The 16,559-nt window shown below is 41.3% G+C and overlaps 1 protein-coding gene across 1 annotated transcript in view; it reads right to left on the minus strand.

Moving 5' to 3' along the window:
• LOC103184157 overlaps nt 1–15,283 on the minus strand; it is a 68,521-nt gene extending 53,238 nt beyond the window's left edge. The window contains 9 exon segments of the mRNA XM_042340094.1: nt 3–1,349; nt 2,110–2,164; nt 3,779–5,907; nt 5,910–6,065; nt 6,068–6,302; nt 7,224–9,728; nt 11,240–11,365; nt 12,138–12,163; nt 12,880–15,283. Coding sequence (XP_042196028.1) covers nt 3–1,349; nt 2,110–2,164; nt 3,779–5,907; nt 5,910–6,065; nt 6,068–6,302; nt 7,224–9,728; nt 11,240–11,365; nt 12,138–12,163; nt 12,880–15,283 — 8,983 coding nt within the window.
• Nucleotides 15,284–16,559: the final 1,276 nt, after the last annotated feature.

Genomic DNA, 16,559 nt, shown 5'->3' on the forward strand with positions numbered 1-16,559 from the left:
AAACTTGGGTGCGTTGTCATTTATGTCTGTAATCTTGACCACCATGATTTTATGGCTGGAAAGGGCAGGGGATCCATCATCTCTGCATGTGATGTTAATTTTATATTCGGGGGCTGTTTCCCTGTCCAGTGCAGCCTTTGTTTTTAAAGTGTACGTTCCCTTAAACGAAGATTTGAGTTCAAATGGAAGTGTGTTGGGAATCTGACAACTGGTCCGGCTATTATCACCCGAATCATAATCCGTAACGCTGATCAGGGCGATCACAGTTCCCGGGGGAGAATCTTCTCGAATTGTGTTGGACAGCGAGACGAAAGTCAACTCCGGCACGTTGTCATTGACATCATCAATATTCACCACAACTGTGCAATGCCCAGGAACTGCATAAAAACCTTTATCCTTTGCTTCAATATTAATCTCATACATATCGGCTTCTTCGAAATCCAGCACTTCTTTCACACTCAGTTTTCCTGTTTTTGAATCCAGACTGAAAAGTTCGCCCACTCTATCAGAATTGTAGTCACTGAAAGAATATTCTATGTCACTGTTAAATCCTTCGTCCAAATCAGTTGCGTTCAGCGCGATTACCAAAGTTCCCACTGCTGCATTTTCACGTACACTGACCTTGTACAAAGATTGCTGGAAAACTGGCGAGTTGTCATTTGCATCCAGGACCACAACGGTGGTATAAGCGGTGCCGGATCTCTCTGGCGTTCCACCATCAATGGCTGTCAACAAGATATTATGCAAGGACTCTTGTTCTCTGTCCAGCGATTTTTCGAGCACCAGTTCAGCTAATTTACGTTCTCCGCGAGTCTGTATGTTCAAACTAAAGTATTTATTTGTACTGAGCTCATAGGTTCGTATTGAATTGGTACCTACGTCGGAATCTTGCGCGCCCTCCAACAGGAAGCGAGTCCCAGGTGAAGCTGATTCGAAAATCTCCAAACGAATTTCACTCTTCGGGAAAATTGGAGAATTGTCATTTATATCTTGGATTTCTACTTCTACACGGTGCAGATTGACAGGGTTTTCGGTAACTACCTCCAGAGGAAGGACACAGTCGTGGCTCTGTCCACACAGCTTTTCCCTGTCGATTCTTTTGTTCACAAACAGAATTCCGGTTTGTAGATTAACTCCAAAATACTGCGGCCGAGAACCGGAGACAATTCGGAATCTTCGAGCTGACAGTTCTTTGAGCTCTAAGCCTAAATCATGAGCGATATTCCCTACGAAGGCACCGCTCCCCGTTTCTTCTGGAATCGAATAACGAACCTGCCCAAACGCGATATCCCAGACACAAAGCAATAAAATGGACGACAAACCTCGTTTTCTCATTCTGTAAAGTCTTCCTGAATTTACCATGATTACACACTGGATCACACCCTGACAAATCACCCTGATATTTGAATCCAAATCATTGCAAATACCGTTCAGTCCTGTTGCTCATTCACGGCGAAGCGCTATGCAAGAATGGCTCCGAACTCTGAATACAGAAAATAAGCTCTGTGCGTCCTTCCTCCGCGCAAAGAGGAATGGGTAGTGGATCTCCAGTCGAATTTCAGACCCTTATTGGTAGACAGCGACACAAAGTGTTTCAGCCCAACATTGCAATGGGTCCTTCTTAAAGTGAAAGGTTCAACTTAACATATTTTAACAGTGCTTATAAGGTTAGTAGAGAGCTTCTGGTTACTAGTTAAGAGTTACCGAATGGTCGATAAATAGTAATAATATAAAAAGAACAATCCGTGCAATTGATATAGAGGCTTATCATGTCATTGGGACGTCTCAAAGCGCTTCGCAGGGTTTACGGTATAGTTTGCGGGCGAAATGTGGCAGCTAATTGCGCACACCAGTGTCCCAAAAAACAGTCGTGGATTGAGTGACCAAATTATCATTTTTTAAATTTGGAAATAAAAATAATGCCCGAAGCATCTCAAAATGACGAGTGAATCGTAGCTGTGAGGTATAAATAATATTAGCAGTGCAATACAAATGATAGATCTCTTTCCATCATTTGCAATACATACAGATAAATGTACAACATGTATTAGCCAAACCACCCCCCCCCCCCAAAAAAAAAATTGAGAGCCGTCGTCGAGTTAAATATACTTTCCTTCTTGTTTGCTGTGAAATAGCTCATGAAAATAAAGTATCGCAGAAATCCCTAAGCGATTAGAAAAAAATCAAGCATGGATAATGTGCATGCGCAGTGGCCAGAACAAGCGCTCCAACATTTTGATGAGATGCGTCATCAAACAGTGAAAAGAAATCTGCTCCATCCCATTTAACCAAATCGATGTGAAAGTTGATGAAACCTCACGGAAGCCAAAACAATGTTTAAACTTTTTTGACAGGATTATGATGAGGAAAAAAAAACACCTTAATATGAAGCTGTTTGGGGCTCATAATTCGGGATGACTGAACGCACCATTGCCAAAATCAAAGGTTTCACGTTAATTTTAAAAGCATTGTTGCAACATGGGAAGGTTATTGTAACATAGATTTGCTTGCGTTTTCCTGTTAAATATGAATACTATGCCGGGATTTGTGCAACACCCGGTGTCTATTGCCAATAAATAGTAGCAAAATTGAGAAATATATGAGATTAGGACGCACGACAGTTGCAGAGGCACAAAATTAAAAAAATATGGTATTGACATCAGGAATGTTTCAGTGGGACGGCGGTGAATTGACGACTCCATCAAATGCTTAAACATAGAGTCAACTTCAAGGATACATGTGTATTCCTTGTACTACTGGAAACATAATGAATGTACAGCAACATTACAAAACTCCAACGTAACTGAAAATTTGTGTAGAATGGACCAGATATTACAACCTGGACAATTCCAGAAACCCACACAAAAAAATGCCTATCCAGTCTCAAAGGGAAAATAAGGTTTCAATGAACTGCACAAGTAACAATAAAATAACTGAAGAAATGTAACCCATCTGGATCCAATTGTTTATACAATGTGGAATCATACAATGTAAATTAATTGCTTTCCAGTTATTTTATTGTCAGGAAAGGTAGATTAAGAAGACCTTGATATACTGTACTGGTTAGCTTTCTGGGGAAAAAATGATATAATTAGCCTTGTTCACATGTTCAGTCCACAGGACATGGTAACTTAATTCAGAAACTGATTCCTGAACAGATTTAGGTTGAGCGTCAGTCAGGTCCTGAACTCAACCAATTAAATATAATACAGGACAGAATAAAGCATTATTATGTAATTAATTTATCTTTCACACATCAATGCCGAATATATTTTTCATTGCAATTGTACAAGTTCTCTGTAAAATGCCATTCTTTGACCAACTGGGTGGACGATGCCACTTGTCAATTATGCAAATTGATTTGTTCTCCAATTTCACTCATTTCAAAATGGAAAATGTTGCTCAGATGCATTCAGTTTCCCAATGTGGTGGAAAGTACTGACTCAAACAAAAGCAAACCACTCTTTGGTGCAGTATTTTGGCGCATTAATGATCCACATATGTAAGCCTGCTCGGGGAGTTTTGAAATAGTAATTCGCCTTATGACTATGACAGTGAAGGTAAATCTCAAATATAATAATATATGTTAGTACATTCAACAAACCATCTTATGGTTTCTATCATAGGCAAGTCATCTGGTTAGGTTATTAATTCCTGAAACACCAATATCCCATTGTTTTGAGAATTCTTTCACATTTGAACAATTGGTTTCACGTTGTTCATTGCAAGACCTTCAAACTCTTAAATATAATGCAAACCTCAGACTTTGGAAACTCACCTTAACTGGCCACTCGGTTTTGCCGTTTTCCCTCCTCACATTCCACTCTATCTCGTGCTGATCGGTTTCCTTGTTATACATTCTAGATACAGTTGAATTTCTTGAAGATGGGATCATGACTTTAGTTTGGGCGGAGTCAGGGGTTGAGTGAACTTGATAACAGTAGGTGCGAGAAAGGGATCCGGTCCCACGAACCTCAACCACATTTGTCAGCTGCTTAGAATCAGGCACTGTATGGAGGTTAACATTGGAATCCAGAAACAGGTCATTTGTATATCTCCGCGCAATGAATGAGGTGTTGAAGGATCCGTGGGTAGTATTTCTGTCAGCTTGGCAGATGGTAAAAACTAAGAAGATAATAGCCACAAAAAGAACCGAAGACAGTGTCCCCAAGAATATGATTAAGTAAAACGCTATATCAGAGCTGTACTCAGATTTTCGGATCAATAGGTTTACATCAGAAACGTTTTGCGCAAAGTCCTCCAGTAAAGATAGGTTGATAGTTACACTGGCAGAAAGTGATGGGTGGCCTTGGTCTTTTACCAACACAACCAAACGGTGAACAGTTGCATCTCTGTCACGCAGACGTCGAGCAGTCCTGATTTCTCCGGAGTTCAACCCAACTTGAAACAGCTCCGTCTCTTTCACTTCCGGCAACTGGTAGGACAGACGCGCATTCTGCCCAGAATCGGCATCGACAGCAATTACTTTCGTGACTAAATATCCAGGATCAGCAGAACGGGGAACTGTGACTTCCAAACCCTTCATCGTGAGCGGCGATATGATTTCCGGGGAGTTATCGTTCTGATCGAGAATAATTACATTCACAGTAACGTTGTCGCTAAGCGGTGGGACTCCGGCGTCCGTGGCCTGAACTATGAATTGAAAGCTCTTTATTTGCTCGTAGTCAAAAGGCATATTGGAAAATATAATGCCACTGTCTGAACCGATGGAGACATAGGTAGACACGGGCATTCCTTGAATATGGCTCTCCAGTATAGAATAGGACAGATAAGCATTGGCGTCCAAGTCAGCATCAAAGGCAGTCAAAGCGCAGATGGAGGAGCCTGGAGCGCTGTTCTCCATCACATGTGTTGTATAGGATGACTGTGTAAAATGTGGTGCATTGTCATTTCTGTCTGAAACCTCCACCAAAAACGTTTTGTTAGAGGATAGAGGAGGAGACCCCGAGTCTCTGCATATGACTACAAATTTATACTGCGGAGTAGTCTCCCTGTCCAACAACTGATGCGTAACTAACGTATACGAATTCTTCGAAGATAGGTTAAGTATGAATGGAGTTCTGTCTGCAATATAACAGTGAATTTCTCCATTTTCCTCCGATTCTTGATCTTTCAGACTAATGAGAGCTATCATTGTGCCAAGTGGCGCATCCTCGGGAACTGGGCTGGAAAATAAGCTCACTGTAAACTCAGGAGCATTATCATTAACATTCACTATATTGACAATTACTTTACAACGTACAGGAACTGGATAAGGGCCCTTATCTTTTGCTTCTATGTTAATTTCTACAAAAGCTGCTTCTTCGAAATCAACAACTCCTTTCACTCTGATCTCTCCAGTCTGGGGCTCTATGCTGAACAATTTACGCACTTTCTCGGAGGTGTGACTGTGCAAGTTATAAACAATGTCGCCATTCCTACCTTCATCGATATCGGTAGCATCCAGTTTAATTACAAGTGTACCCACTGGGGAATTTTCCACCAAAGTCACTTCGTAAATTGTTTTGTCAAAAACAGGGACATTATCGTTTACATCCAGTACAGTAATAACTATTCGGGCGGTTCCAGATCTTTCCGGGGTCCCGCCATCAATGGCCGTCAATATTAAATCATAAACCGCATTCTTTTCTCGGTCCAGATGCTTCTCAAGGACCAATTCTGCAAACTTCTTGTTATCAATGCTGGACTGGACATCCAAAGTGAAGTACTCGGTGGAACTGAGTACATAGGTCCGGAGAGAGTTGCTGCCCACATCAAGGTCATGCGCACTCTCCAGCAAATATCGAGTTCCAGGGACTGCTGATTCCAGAATTTCCAAATGTTGTTCATTATTCACGAAACTAGGAGCATTATCATTTATATCTAAAATTTTTATTTTGCATGAAATACTTCTAACGGATTTTCAACCACAAGCTCTAGTGTAAGCGAACAGGCCAGGCTCTGCGCACACAGCCGTTCTCTGTCAATTTGTTTATCCACAAACAAAATACCAGTTTGTAAATCTACCTTGAAATATTGCTGCCGAGCAGAAGAGACCATCCGCAACCTTCGGTGGATAAATTTCCCACATATAAGCCCAAATCGTTAGCGATATTTCCAACGAAAGTCCCGTGCTTCTGTTCTTCAGAGACAGAATATCGAATCTGCCCGCAAGCTGAATCCCAGCGATAAAGGAAGAAAGCAAGAAATATTGCTCGAAAACTTAGCACACAGTGTCCATCTCGGTTTGCCATTTCTGCTTCAAAAAAATTGTCATTTCCAAAAATCTGTGGGCATTCGATCTTAGGTACAAAAGAAAGGCATCTTGTGCTCCAACATCCTGGTGTGGAAATAAAATGGCTCCTTAGTTGTGAGTATAAACAATGGAGGTTGCGCCTCCCTCCCTCTCCGACATCACGGTGTGGGGGAAGGGTTGGGGATCCGGAGCTCCGTTTTGGAGCTACCAAACACTACCTGATTGGTAGACAGCGACACAAAGTGTCTCAACCAATAACTGCATTGAGCAGAACATGGCAACCTCTTAAAGCCCCACTACACTTCTTTTTTTAAAAAATTGGTTAGTGGATGCATTATGGGGGTATGAGCAAGGACATCTGGCGTTCCAAACATATGTTCACTGGTTTGCAATGAACTCGAAGCAATCTCAGCAACATCAGCCTGTTTTCCATGCTTGCACAGCAACGTCGTTGCTTCACTTGAAAAAAAAAGTTTTTTGAAAAGTTTGCAGACCAACTATCTCTCTTACCATTGATTTGCAGTTTAGTTCCAAACTAAACACATGTCCAACAAACTGTTTAAACTAATTGATTACTTTTCTCATTTGAAAATGTCACAACATGGCACAACGGTTCATTGTTGTAATTAAAACCTAACAAGACCTGTTCATGAAGAATACTATGCAAAAAAATATTAAATTACAATACAGACCTTATCATTTTTTTCTCCTCTCACTGAGCTGTTGATATGCCGATAAGCAGTGAGCTTTGAAAGTAAAGTTGTCCAATAATTTTATGCTGGGTATGAATAATTGTAAGGAAGCACGATGGAATTTAGCTTATTGTAGTTAAATTGCAGTTTTAATTCGGAAATTACGAAAATGCGTAATTTTGGAATAGGCAAACGGGTTCCCTTAAAATTATATTTACAATTACATTTGCCGCAGCGAAAGTTTGACAGGAATTTTAGAGATTGATTCAACTCACCTGGATAGGTATCTTGATCCAATTGCCTGCAGCTTTTCCATTCCATTCTGCTTTGGTGATTGCCGATGTTTTCTCATGGGTTGCGAGAGTCGCTGGAGCCGATTCCTGCAATGTCAAATCGCCTTTGCCCGATTCAGAAGCCGAATGAACTTTATAACAATAGGTGCGGGAGAGCGAACCGGTACCTCGAACTTCCATGAAGTTTGAAACCAATTCGGAATTATGCGCTCGCTGGAGATTGATATGAGAATTCTGGAAGGTGTCACTCAGATTCCTCTGTCTGAAGCAACAGACAGAGGAGGAACGACTGTCGTTATGACATATGGTGGTTACAAGGGCAATAATAGTCACCAGAAGAACACATGAAATAGATCCTAACGATATAATAATATAAAAGGCCAAATCTGAAGAATCCGTCGATTTGGGGACGTTCCCACTGAAGTCAGATAACATTTCTGCACCACCATCAATAATGGAAAGACTAACGGTACCTGTGGCTGAGAGTGATGGATGGCCACTGTCTTTCACCATAATAACAAGGCGATGCACAGTGTCTTTCAGGTCATCCAAACGCCGAGTAGTCCTGATTTCTCCAGAGTTCGATATCACATTGAACACACCTGGCTGTGTGGCGTCTAGTAACTGGTATGAAAGGCGGGCATTTTGCCCCGAATCAGCATCCGTGGCGATGATTTTTGTCACCTGGTACCCCGGATCCACAGATGGAGAAATAATTGCGTCAAAGCCATCCATTGGTATGGGCGACACAATGAGAGGCGCGTTATCATTCTGATCCAAGATAACTACGTTTACTGTAACGTTGGCTGTGAGTGGGGGGTCGCCGCCATCCTGTACTTGAACACCAACCTGAAAATTCTTGAGTTGTTCATAGTCAAAAGAATTCTGTGAAAAGATAATTCCGCTCTCCGAATTAATGGAGACGTAATCGAAAACAGGAGCACCCTTCACCTCGGTGTGTTGAATAGAGTAAGACAGGTGCGCATTCCGGTGCTTGTCGAGGTCAAAAGCAGTCACTGAGAATATAGATGAACCAGGTGGGTTGTTCTCTGTTACATACGCTGTAAATGAACGATGCGCAAAATGTGGCGCGTTGTCGTTGATATCTGACACCTCCACCTGGATGGTTTTGTTGGTTACCAGAGGAGGCAGCCCTAAATCCCTGCATGAGATTACAACGCTGTAATGGGATGATGCTTCTCTGTCCAGGGAATAGCGGGTGACTAATGTGTAGGAGTTCTTTGAGGAAGAATTCAATTGGAAGGGGACATCGTGTTGAATCTGACAACGAACTTCGCCATTTTCTTCTGATTCTTGGTCTGTTACAGTGATCAGAGCCACCACTGTTCCCGGTGGGGCATCTTCAGGGATTGGGCTGGATAATGAGGTAAGAATGACTTGGGGTGCATTATCATTCATATCTAAGACTGTGACCACGACCTTGCAATGTACTGGAACTGCAGATGCACCTTTATCCTTAGCTTCTACGATCATCTCATAAACGTTATTTTCTTCAAAATCAATCACTCCTTGGACTCGAATCTCTCCCGTGTTGGGTTCTAACTTAAAGAGCTCAAGGACTTTCTTAGGAGTGCGCCTGCGGAAGTTGTACATGACCTCGCCATTTGCACCTTCATCTGCATCTGTAGCGTTGAGTCTGATAATCAATGTTCCTTTAAGAACGTTTTCCAGTACACTGACCCTGTAGATAGTGTGGTCAAAAATAGGCATATTGTCGTTACTATCTAACACGGTAATTTTGATCAATGTGGTCCCTGATAGAACCGGGGAACCACCGTCTAACGCTGTCAGGACCAGTTTGTAGGCGGCTTGTTTTTCCCTGTCTAGATTTGTTTTGAGAACCAATTCGGCTAATTTGCCATGATCACTCCCAGTCTGTACATCCAGCGAGAAATAATCATTCGGACTAAGCAGGTATGTATTAAGAGAATTTGTACCGACGTCAGGGTCTTGCGCGCTGTCCAGCAGAAAGCGAGTCCCCGGTGCTGCCGTCTCAGGGATTTCTATGTGCTGTTCGCTCCGTTCGAAACCGGGAGCATTATCATTTATATCAAGAATTTCCACTTCTATTTGAAATGATTCCAAAGGGTTTTCGATCACCGCTTCCAAACGCAGAAAACAAGCGGCGTTGGCTCCACACAGCTGTTCTCTGTCTATCCTTGCATTCACAAACAGAACTCCATTTTGTAAATTCACCCCCAGATACTGCTTCCTGACGACAGAGACTATCCGAAACCTTCTTTTCGATAGAGATTCAACATTCAAACCCAGATCATTAGCTATATTTCCAACAAAAGCATCGTTATTCAATTCCTCGGGAATAGAATAACGAATTTCTCCAAACGCCAGACCCAAGATACAAAAGACAGCAACATAAGACAAAGCGTTCATTCCTACCGTACGAGATCGGTTTCTATTTGTTATTTCGTCTTCTCCAATATAATACCAGGATTTCGGTAATATAAACTCCGATAATTGATTGCATCCGCATTAGATTTTTAGGAAAATCTTGAAATAATACAAACATTGACTAGTTTGAAGGCGATTTGGAAAAGATGGCTCCGATTTGCGATTGAAACCCAGGAAGCCTTCTCTCCGGCTGACAGTGCATTGTGCGCGGTGTTGCGGGGGGATTGGTGGATCTCCAGCGGCTTTATGCCCCTTATTGGTAGACAGCGACACAACGAGACTCAAGCCAATCATTGCACTTTACACCCCTTAAAGCTCGAATGTCTCTAAAATGGGAAACTCATCATTACCTATTGATAAACATTTGATATCTGATATATCGCTTTAACAACTCGCCGGGACCTCTCAGAGCATTTCACGTGATTATACAGCGAAGTGCAGTGATTGGGAATTTGTAGGTAAACGTCTTAGAGTCGGGCAAAAGTCCCAATAATCTTTCGTAAAGAGATAATTGCACAAGCAGTTCAGAGAAATATGGCTCAAATTTGCTCTATCCAAAAACACCCTTCGATTACATGAATACAAGTTACAACTTATCGGTACAATGTTAAAACTTCTGTGTGACTCCGATACTCAACCATGTAGGGACGTTTGTCAAATTGTTCACTGCAGAATAATCCTTGTATTTGCATTTCCTTGCAATGCTAATGCAAGGAAATGCAAGCCCGTCATGAGAAACATCCTTAGCAGTCCATATTCATGTTCTGTTCACGTCATCTTTGAAAACAGAGTTCGATTCGTCATTCAAAACCGTATATGTGCTGCTAACATCGTGTTTGAAACGTAGGCTTCTCTCACCAATCACGCGGCGCTAACTTTAGCTCAGTTTTTCGTCTGCTTCACTAATTTCGACTTCCCCAATTACGAACTCGACTTTGTTTAACAACAGTGGTTCACTTCCTTGTTTGCTCTTTGAATTATGTTTGTTCCACCGTTCGTAATGTGCTGAACATAATCTGCTTTTTGTATAATTAAAACGTTGATATCCTGCTGCGCAATGTATCTGTTCTCTTTTTTGGTGTTGATTCTGGTGATTGGTTTTTATTAAGGTGTTGTATACGATCGAAATGGGCGCGTGTGTGCTTTATGGAAATCACTTGTTCGAGTATTCGTGTCAGTGGATGGATGATTGAGTCTCAATTCTGTTTTCCTTCCCTTCAAACATATCGCGCGTAATGATACTAATGATAATTTCTGCTATGTTTAAAGTCTTCCTTTATAAAGAATACCTATTATTGAACTCTGGTTAGCTCCATTCGAGAATTTATTTTTTAATATATAGCCTCGTTCAAGAAGTGATGGTTTTCTTTGACTAATGTGATGCTGTTAAAATCTTTGCTCGGTGGATATTTTAGGTTCCGGCATCCTTTAGACACTGCTTTGACCAGGAGATTATAGACACCATCTTTAGGTCAGTGTCTACTTTACTCATTTTACACCCTCGACATTGATGTCGAGCTAGAGGGGTTTCCTGGCGTTTTTACGCTTTGATATCTATTTACTCTAACCATGGTATGAGCCATATTCTGAATATCGCTAGGTTTCAACTGGAATGTCGGTTTCACCCTGGTCCCCTTTGGGGACTGGGTTGATTTCCTTTTCTTATTGCCTTCATCCTCGCCTGATTTGGTTGGCTATTGAACACAGGAATCCTACAATGGAGGATACCTCAGACGGCACTTTCCAACATCTTTAGCTCAGTGATTATGCTACGCTTTCGCAGTCTACAGTCTTATTTCCTTCTAAGTTCACTATCCAACAGCAGTAACTCGCTGCCTGTTTTCTCACTTTTTTTTGCTTCAAAAATATGGTGCGTAAAGGTGCTGATCATAAATTATTTGATGTTGAAAATGGTCCTTTCTATTCCGTTGCTATTTAGTATTGAACTCTGTGTGTATGCATTTTGGATATTTTCTTTCAAGAAGCAACCAGTGCGGAGTTGTGCAAATTTTATTTAGTGAGCTTGTGATTACGTGCTTTCTTTAGTTGCGTCATCCTTTGGACACAATTTTTGCCAGTGGCTTTGTCGGTGCCAGCTTTCCCTCAATGGTCCCGATAATAATGAAATAATAATCATCCTTGCCATTGATATAGCGACTTATCACGTACTTGAGAAGTCTCAAAGTGCTTCACAGGATATACTGTAAACTGAATTGACTGTGTGTTTTGTGGGCCAAATTGCGTAATTTCGATCGTAGTTTTGAAACCTCTGAAATATTCCAATCAATTTATTGTCATCAGTGTCCTGCTACAGAGAAGAAAAATAAATATACAAAGAGGGTCATCATTATTGAATTTTATTGAAGGTGAGCACATCATGAAGGCATTTTCAAAACTATTTTCAAACAAGTGTAATTATGATCATAAGAACGCACGTCAGCACAAAAGCTCTCCAAAATAACAAACCCAAAGGTAAATGGTTTCATTTGAATCTTAAAAAGCGATTGGCAAACAACATAAATATGCAAAAGCTGTTTCATAAATTGTGCATGTTTCATTTTATTATGCATGTATATTATTTTAACGCATGCAATTTGAGAACATCAACAGTCAATGGAAACTTCATGTTCAGGAGTTGAATCGAGTTCAGCGCAGATGACTGAGCATCAGAAAGAATGCAACTGTGGATTTCTCACACGAGATTCAATGAAGCGTTTTTTATGGTTTGATGGATGGAAACCATCTTTGTCACGTTTATATTTTACCAAACAATCAATCGAGCCACACCTGCCTGGAGAATTAGCTCAGAAAATGATAGGATATAAAGTTAATGTAACATCAACAGTAGCAATATTCAACTATTTGTCTCGAAACACAAAACAAGTGCTATTTCGATTGAGATAACTTACAAAACAATTACATTTATAAGTCACTTCCCAAAGTATTTATGTGATGTTAAAAGCAATCACAGTCCCTCGTAGAACACTATTGCAGTGGTATAGTTCAAAAAATGGTTTGGAATGTCTAATTCACAACCTTTATCATATCCACTTGCCAAATGGTTATATATTTATACAGGGTCATTTCTCCAGGTGTATATGTATTGTATTTCGGAAGACAAAGAGAGATCAGCTATTTGAACAATACTGTAGGACCTAAAATCTCACAAGCTATCACTGTCAATTATTCATGTTGCAGGTTTATTGACAATATTGTTTGGTAACGTTGGTGTCAGTGACACTACTACTGTGGATGTCTTGATTGTATGTTCTTAGAAACAGAAAATCACTCTTCGCCGATTCAGGAGAAAGGGACACCCTATAATTATACGCTGCGGGAATGGGAAGCCTTTCACCAACCTCAGTGTAATGCAACGATTCTTTTGGTGTAGCTCTTCCATGAGAAACATTCCTCAAATTTCTCTTTTCCCAGCAGCAAAATGTTGAATTGCAACCATAACCAGTGTGTCTGTCTTGGTGGCATTTTATGACAATCAGCAAAACTATGATGATTAGAAATATGAATGACGTAGAACCCAAAATAACAATTAAATATAGATTCAAATGGAAAGTGGTATCAGGCTTTGGGTCCACCTGGCGCTTGTCAGAGTATTTTTCAGTCACATTAGGCCCCGTAGAAACAAGTACTGTGACGCTTGTGGAGAGAGATGGCTGTCCATTGTCGGTGACTTCAATCACCAAACTTTGTGGGTTGGAATCTGGGCCAAGAAAACTGCGCGTTGTTCTTATTTCCCCGGAATGCAGCCCCACCCTGAACAAACTGGCGTCAGTAGCTTGAAGTAAATGGTACGATAGCCGCGCATTCTGACCAGAATCCGCATCAGTCGCAAGTATCTTGGTCACCAGGTAGTCGGATGATGCAGCTCCAGGTAGCACCTCCACCGCTGCTGACCCATTCCACGTTAGAGGTGAAATAACGACGGGTTTGTTGTCGTTTTGATCCAGAATAATCACATTGATTGCGACGCTGCTGGTGAGGGGCGGGACTCCGGAATCCCGGGCCTGAATCTGAATCTGAAACCGTTTGAGCTCTTCATAGTCAAAGGAATGCAGTGCGTAAATATTCCCGTTGTTGGAGTTCACACTGACGTGAAAGGACGCATATTTACCTTGGATTTGGTTCTCCAGCATGGAGTAGCTTATGTAAGAGTTCTGATCCAGATCAAGGTCCACGGCAGTTACCGCAAAGATAGAGGCACCGGGAGCGTTGTTTTCCTTTAGATAGACGGTATATACCGACTGAGCAAACCGCGGTGCGTTGTCATTTACATCAGAGACCGACACCCAAATGGTTCTGTGTGTGGAAAGCTGCGGAGTCCCTGAATCCCAGGCAGACAGCGATATATTATATGTAGGGTTAGTCTCACGGTCCAGTTTATCGCTGGTAATCAATTTATATTGGTCAGCCAAAGATTTTTGAAGTTTGAAGGGGATGTTATTGGGGATCTGACAGTGTACTTGACCGTTTTTCCCGGAATCCCTATCTGTCACGCTGATCAGGCATATCACAGTCCCGGGCGATGCATTTTCTCGGACAGTACTGGACACTGAGGTCAGTTTAACCTCAGGAGCATTGTCGTTCACGTCCACTATGGCGACCAAAACTTTGCAATGTCCCGCCAGAGCAGATGTACCTTTGTCCACAGCTTGTACCTCAAGTTCATAAACGTGTGACTGCTCAAAATCCAGTGATCCTTGAACTCGAATCTCTCCCGTTTGCGAGTCCAAACTGAACAGATCATTAACACCGTAAGGAAGGTGATTGATGAAAGAATATTTTACCTCAGCATTTAAACCTTCGTCTGAATCGGTAGCCTTGACGCGGATAACAAATGCATTCTTCGAAGCGTTTTCTGCCAAACTCACTCTGTATATTTCATGATCAAACACAGGCGTGTTGTCATTTGCATCCAGTACAGTAATGATAACCCGAGTGGTTCCAGATCTGGGTGGGACACCCCCATCAACGGCTGTAAGAACCAGCTTGAGGGTTGACTCTTGTTCCCGGTCCAGAGGCTTTTCCAGTAGCAATTCAGCCCGTTTACTACCGTCGCTTCTGCTCTGAACATTGATGCCGAAATAATCATTTGAACTAATCTGATATGTTTTGATTGCATTTGTGCCCACATCGGGATCGTGTGCGCTCTCCAAAGGAAATCGCGCCCCGGGAGCAATCGATTCACCGATCTGCAAGGCCAATTCATTCTTAGGAAAACTGGGAGAATTATCATTTATATCAAGTACCTCCACTTCAACGCGATGTATTTCCAAAGGGCTTTCAACCATCACTTCAAACGAAAGGGAGCAGGGAACGCTTTGGCCGCAGATTTCCTCCCTGTTAATTCTTTGGTGAACAAATAAAATCCCAGTGTCCAAATTTACCTCCAGGTACTCTTCGCTGTCGTAAGAGACCAGCCGCAACTCGCGAGCTGACAGCGTCCGAGTGTTCAGTCGCAAATCCTCAGCGATATTCCCAACAAAGGTACCCTGCTCCGCTTCCTCGGGAATGGTGTAGCGGATTTGACCCGTGACGGGGTGCAAGACACACAGGAGGAAAATATAAAGAGCCGCCTGGCCGCCTGATTTCGCCATTGTTCCCGAATTCGCTCTCGGTGCAAACCCGCAAGACATCGCTGGCTGTTCGCAATCGCTGGTTGATTCTAACGGGAAATGCGGTTATGGAAAAACTGTACGGAAATGAGTCCTATGACTTAACAAAAAGGCGAACCATCTCGCACCGACCATTGCACCGCGGCTTAAACGCAGGAATGATTCGCCCTTCTCTTTGACTCCGCTCTGCGTATGGCGATGGGGGAGGGCTGATGGATCCCCCCACGACGTTTTAGCTTCTGATTGGAAGACGGCGACACAAAGAGTACTGACCAATAACCACAATCAGCATTTCTTAAAGGTAGACTGTAGTCACAGTAATTTGGAGTATCCAATCAAAATATGTGGGATGAGTGACAGGCAATGATTCCTTTCTAACCCTTTACGTGAAATTGTAATTATGAAAACAATCAGCTCGAGACCCTAGAAAATAAAATTCACAGTTAAAAAAAATCAAATAATACTACAATGAAAAAAATGTGGATGTGAACTTCAAAACGCATTACATCATATTAGTATAATAAAATGTGTAGATCTATTTCCGGTATGACATTTTGAATAGGCATAACTTTTACAATCCCAGTAGTGACATGTTTAGATTTCTTGTATTTTTATGTAATTATTGTACCAGTTACTTTGTCACTGCTTCATCAAAATTAACAATTGGATCCACTCTTCAAACATCTGTATAGTAATAAAATGGGAGAGTTCTTCAAGTGATTATGTCATAATACATTCGGTTCATAAATATTTTAATCATCTTGGTGATGCACAATCGCCAAGATACAAAGAGTTACCTAAATTAAATGCAAATGAAGAGGCAACATAAAGATATTAGTAAGATGTTCTTTAATATCCTGAAATATATTTACATGAAGAAAACAAATAAACAGTGTTAGCCACACGTAACTGCGGGTGTTTACTACATTATTTAAATTCAAACTAGATTGAGAATACCGGTGAGTGTTGCATCTGATTACTTTCAGATAATTCTCTGAAACTAATAGTATGAAATGTTAACAATTGAACAACAAAATTGAAACATTTTTAACACTTGTGGATTGACACCTACATGCTTTAAGATACTGTACTGCTGCTTTGTCAAAATGCTACTACTGTTATAATGCATTATCCAATTCATTTTGACATTGCTCCCTACAGAACTAGACATAAATAAGATTGCATTTTGTACAACATCTTATTGAAAACGATCAATACAACATACAAATAGAATTGTTTATTGACACACAATAATAAG

Source organism: Callorhinchus milii, unplaced genomic scaffold (genome assembly GCF_018977255.1).
Source record: "Callorhinchus milii isolate IMCB2004 unplaced genomic scaffold, IMCB_Cmil_1.0 Scaffold13, whole genome shotgun sequence".
In the NCBI taxonomy this organism is placed as follows: domain Eukaryota; kingdom Metazoa; phylum Chordata; class Chondrichthyes; order Chimaeriformes; family Callorhinchidae; genus Callorhinchus; species Callorhinchus milii.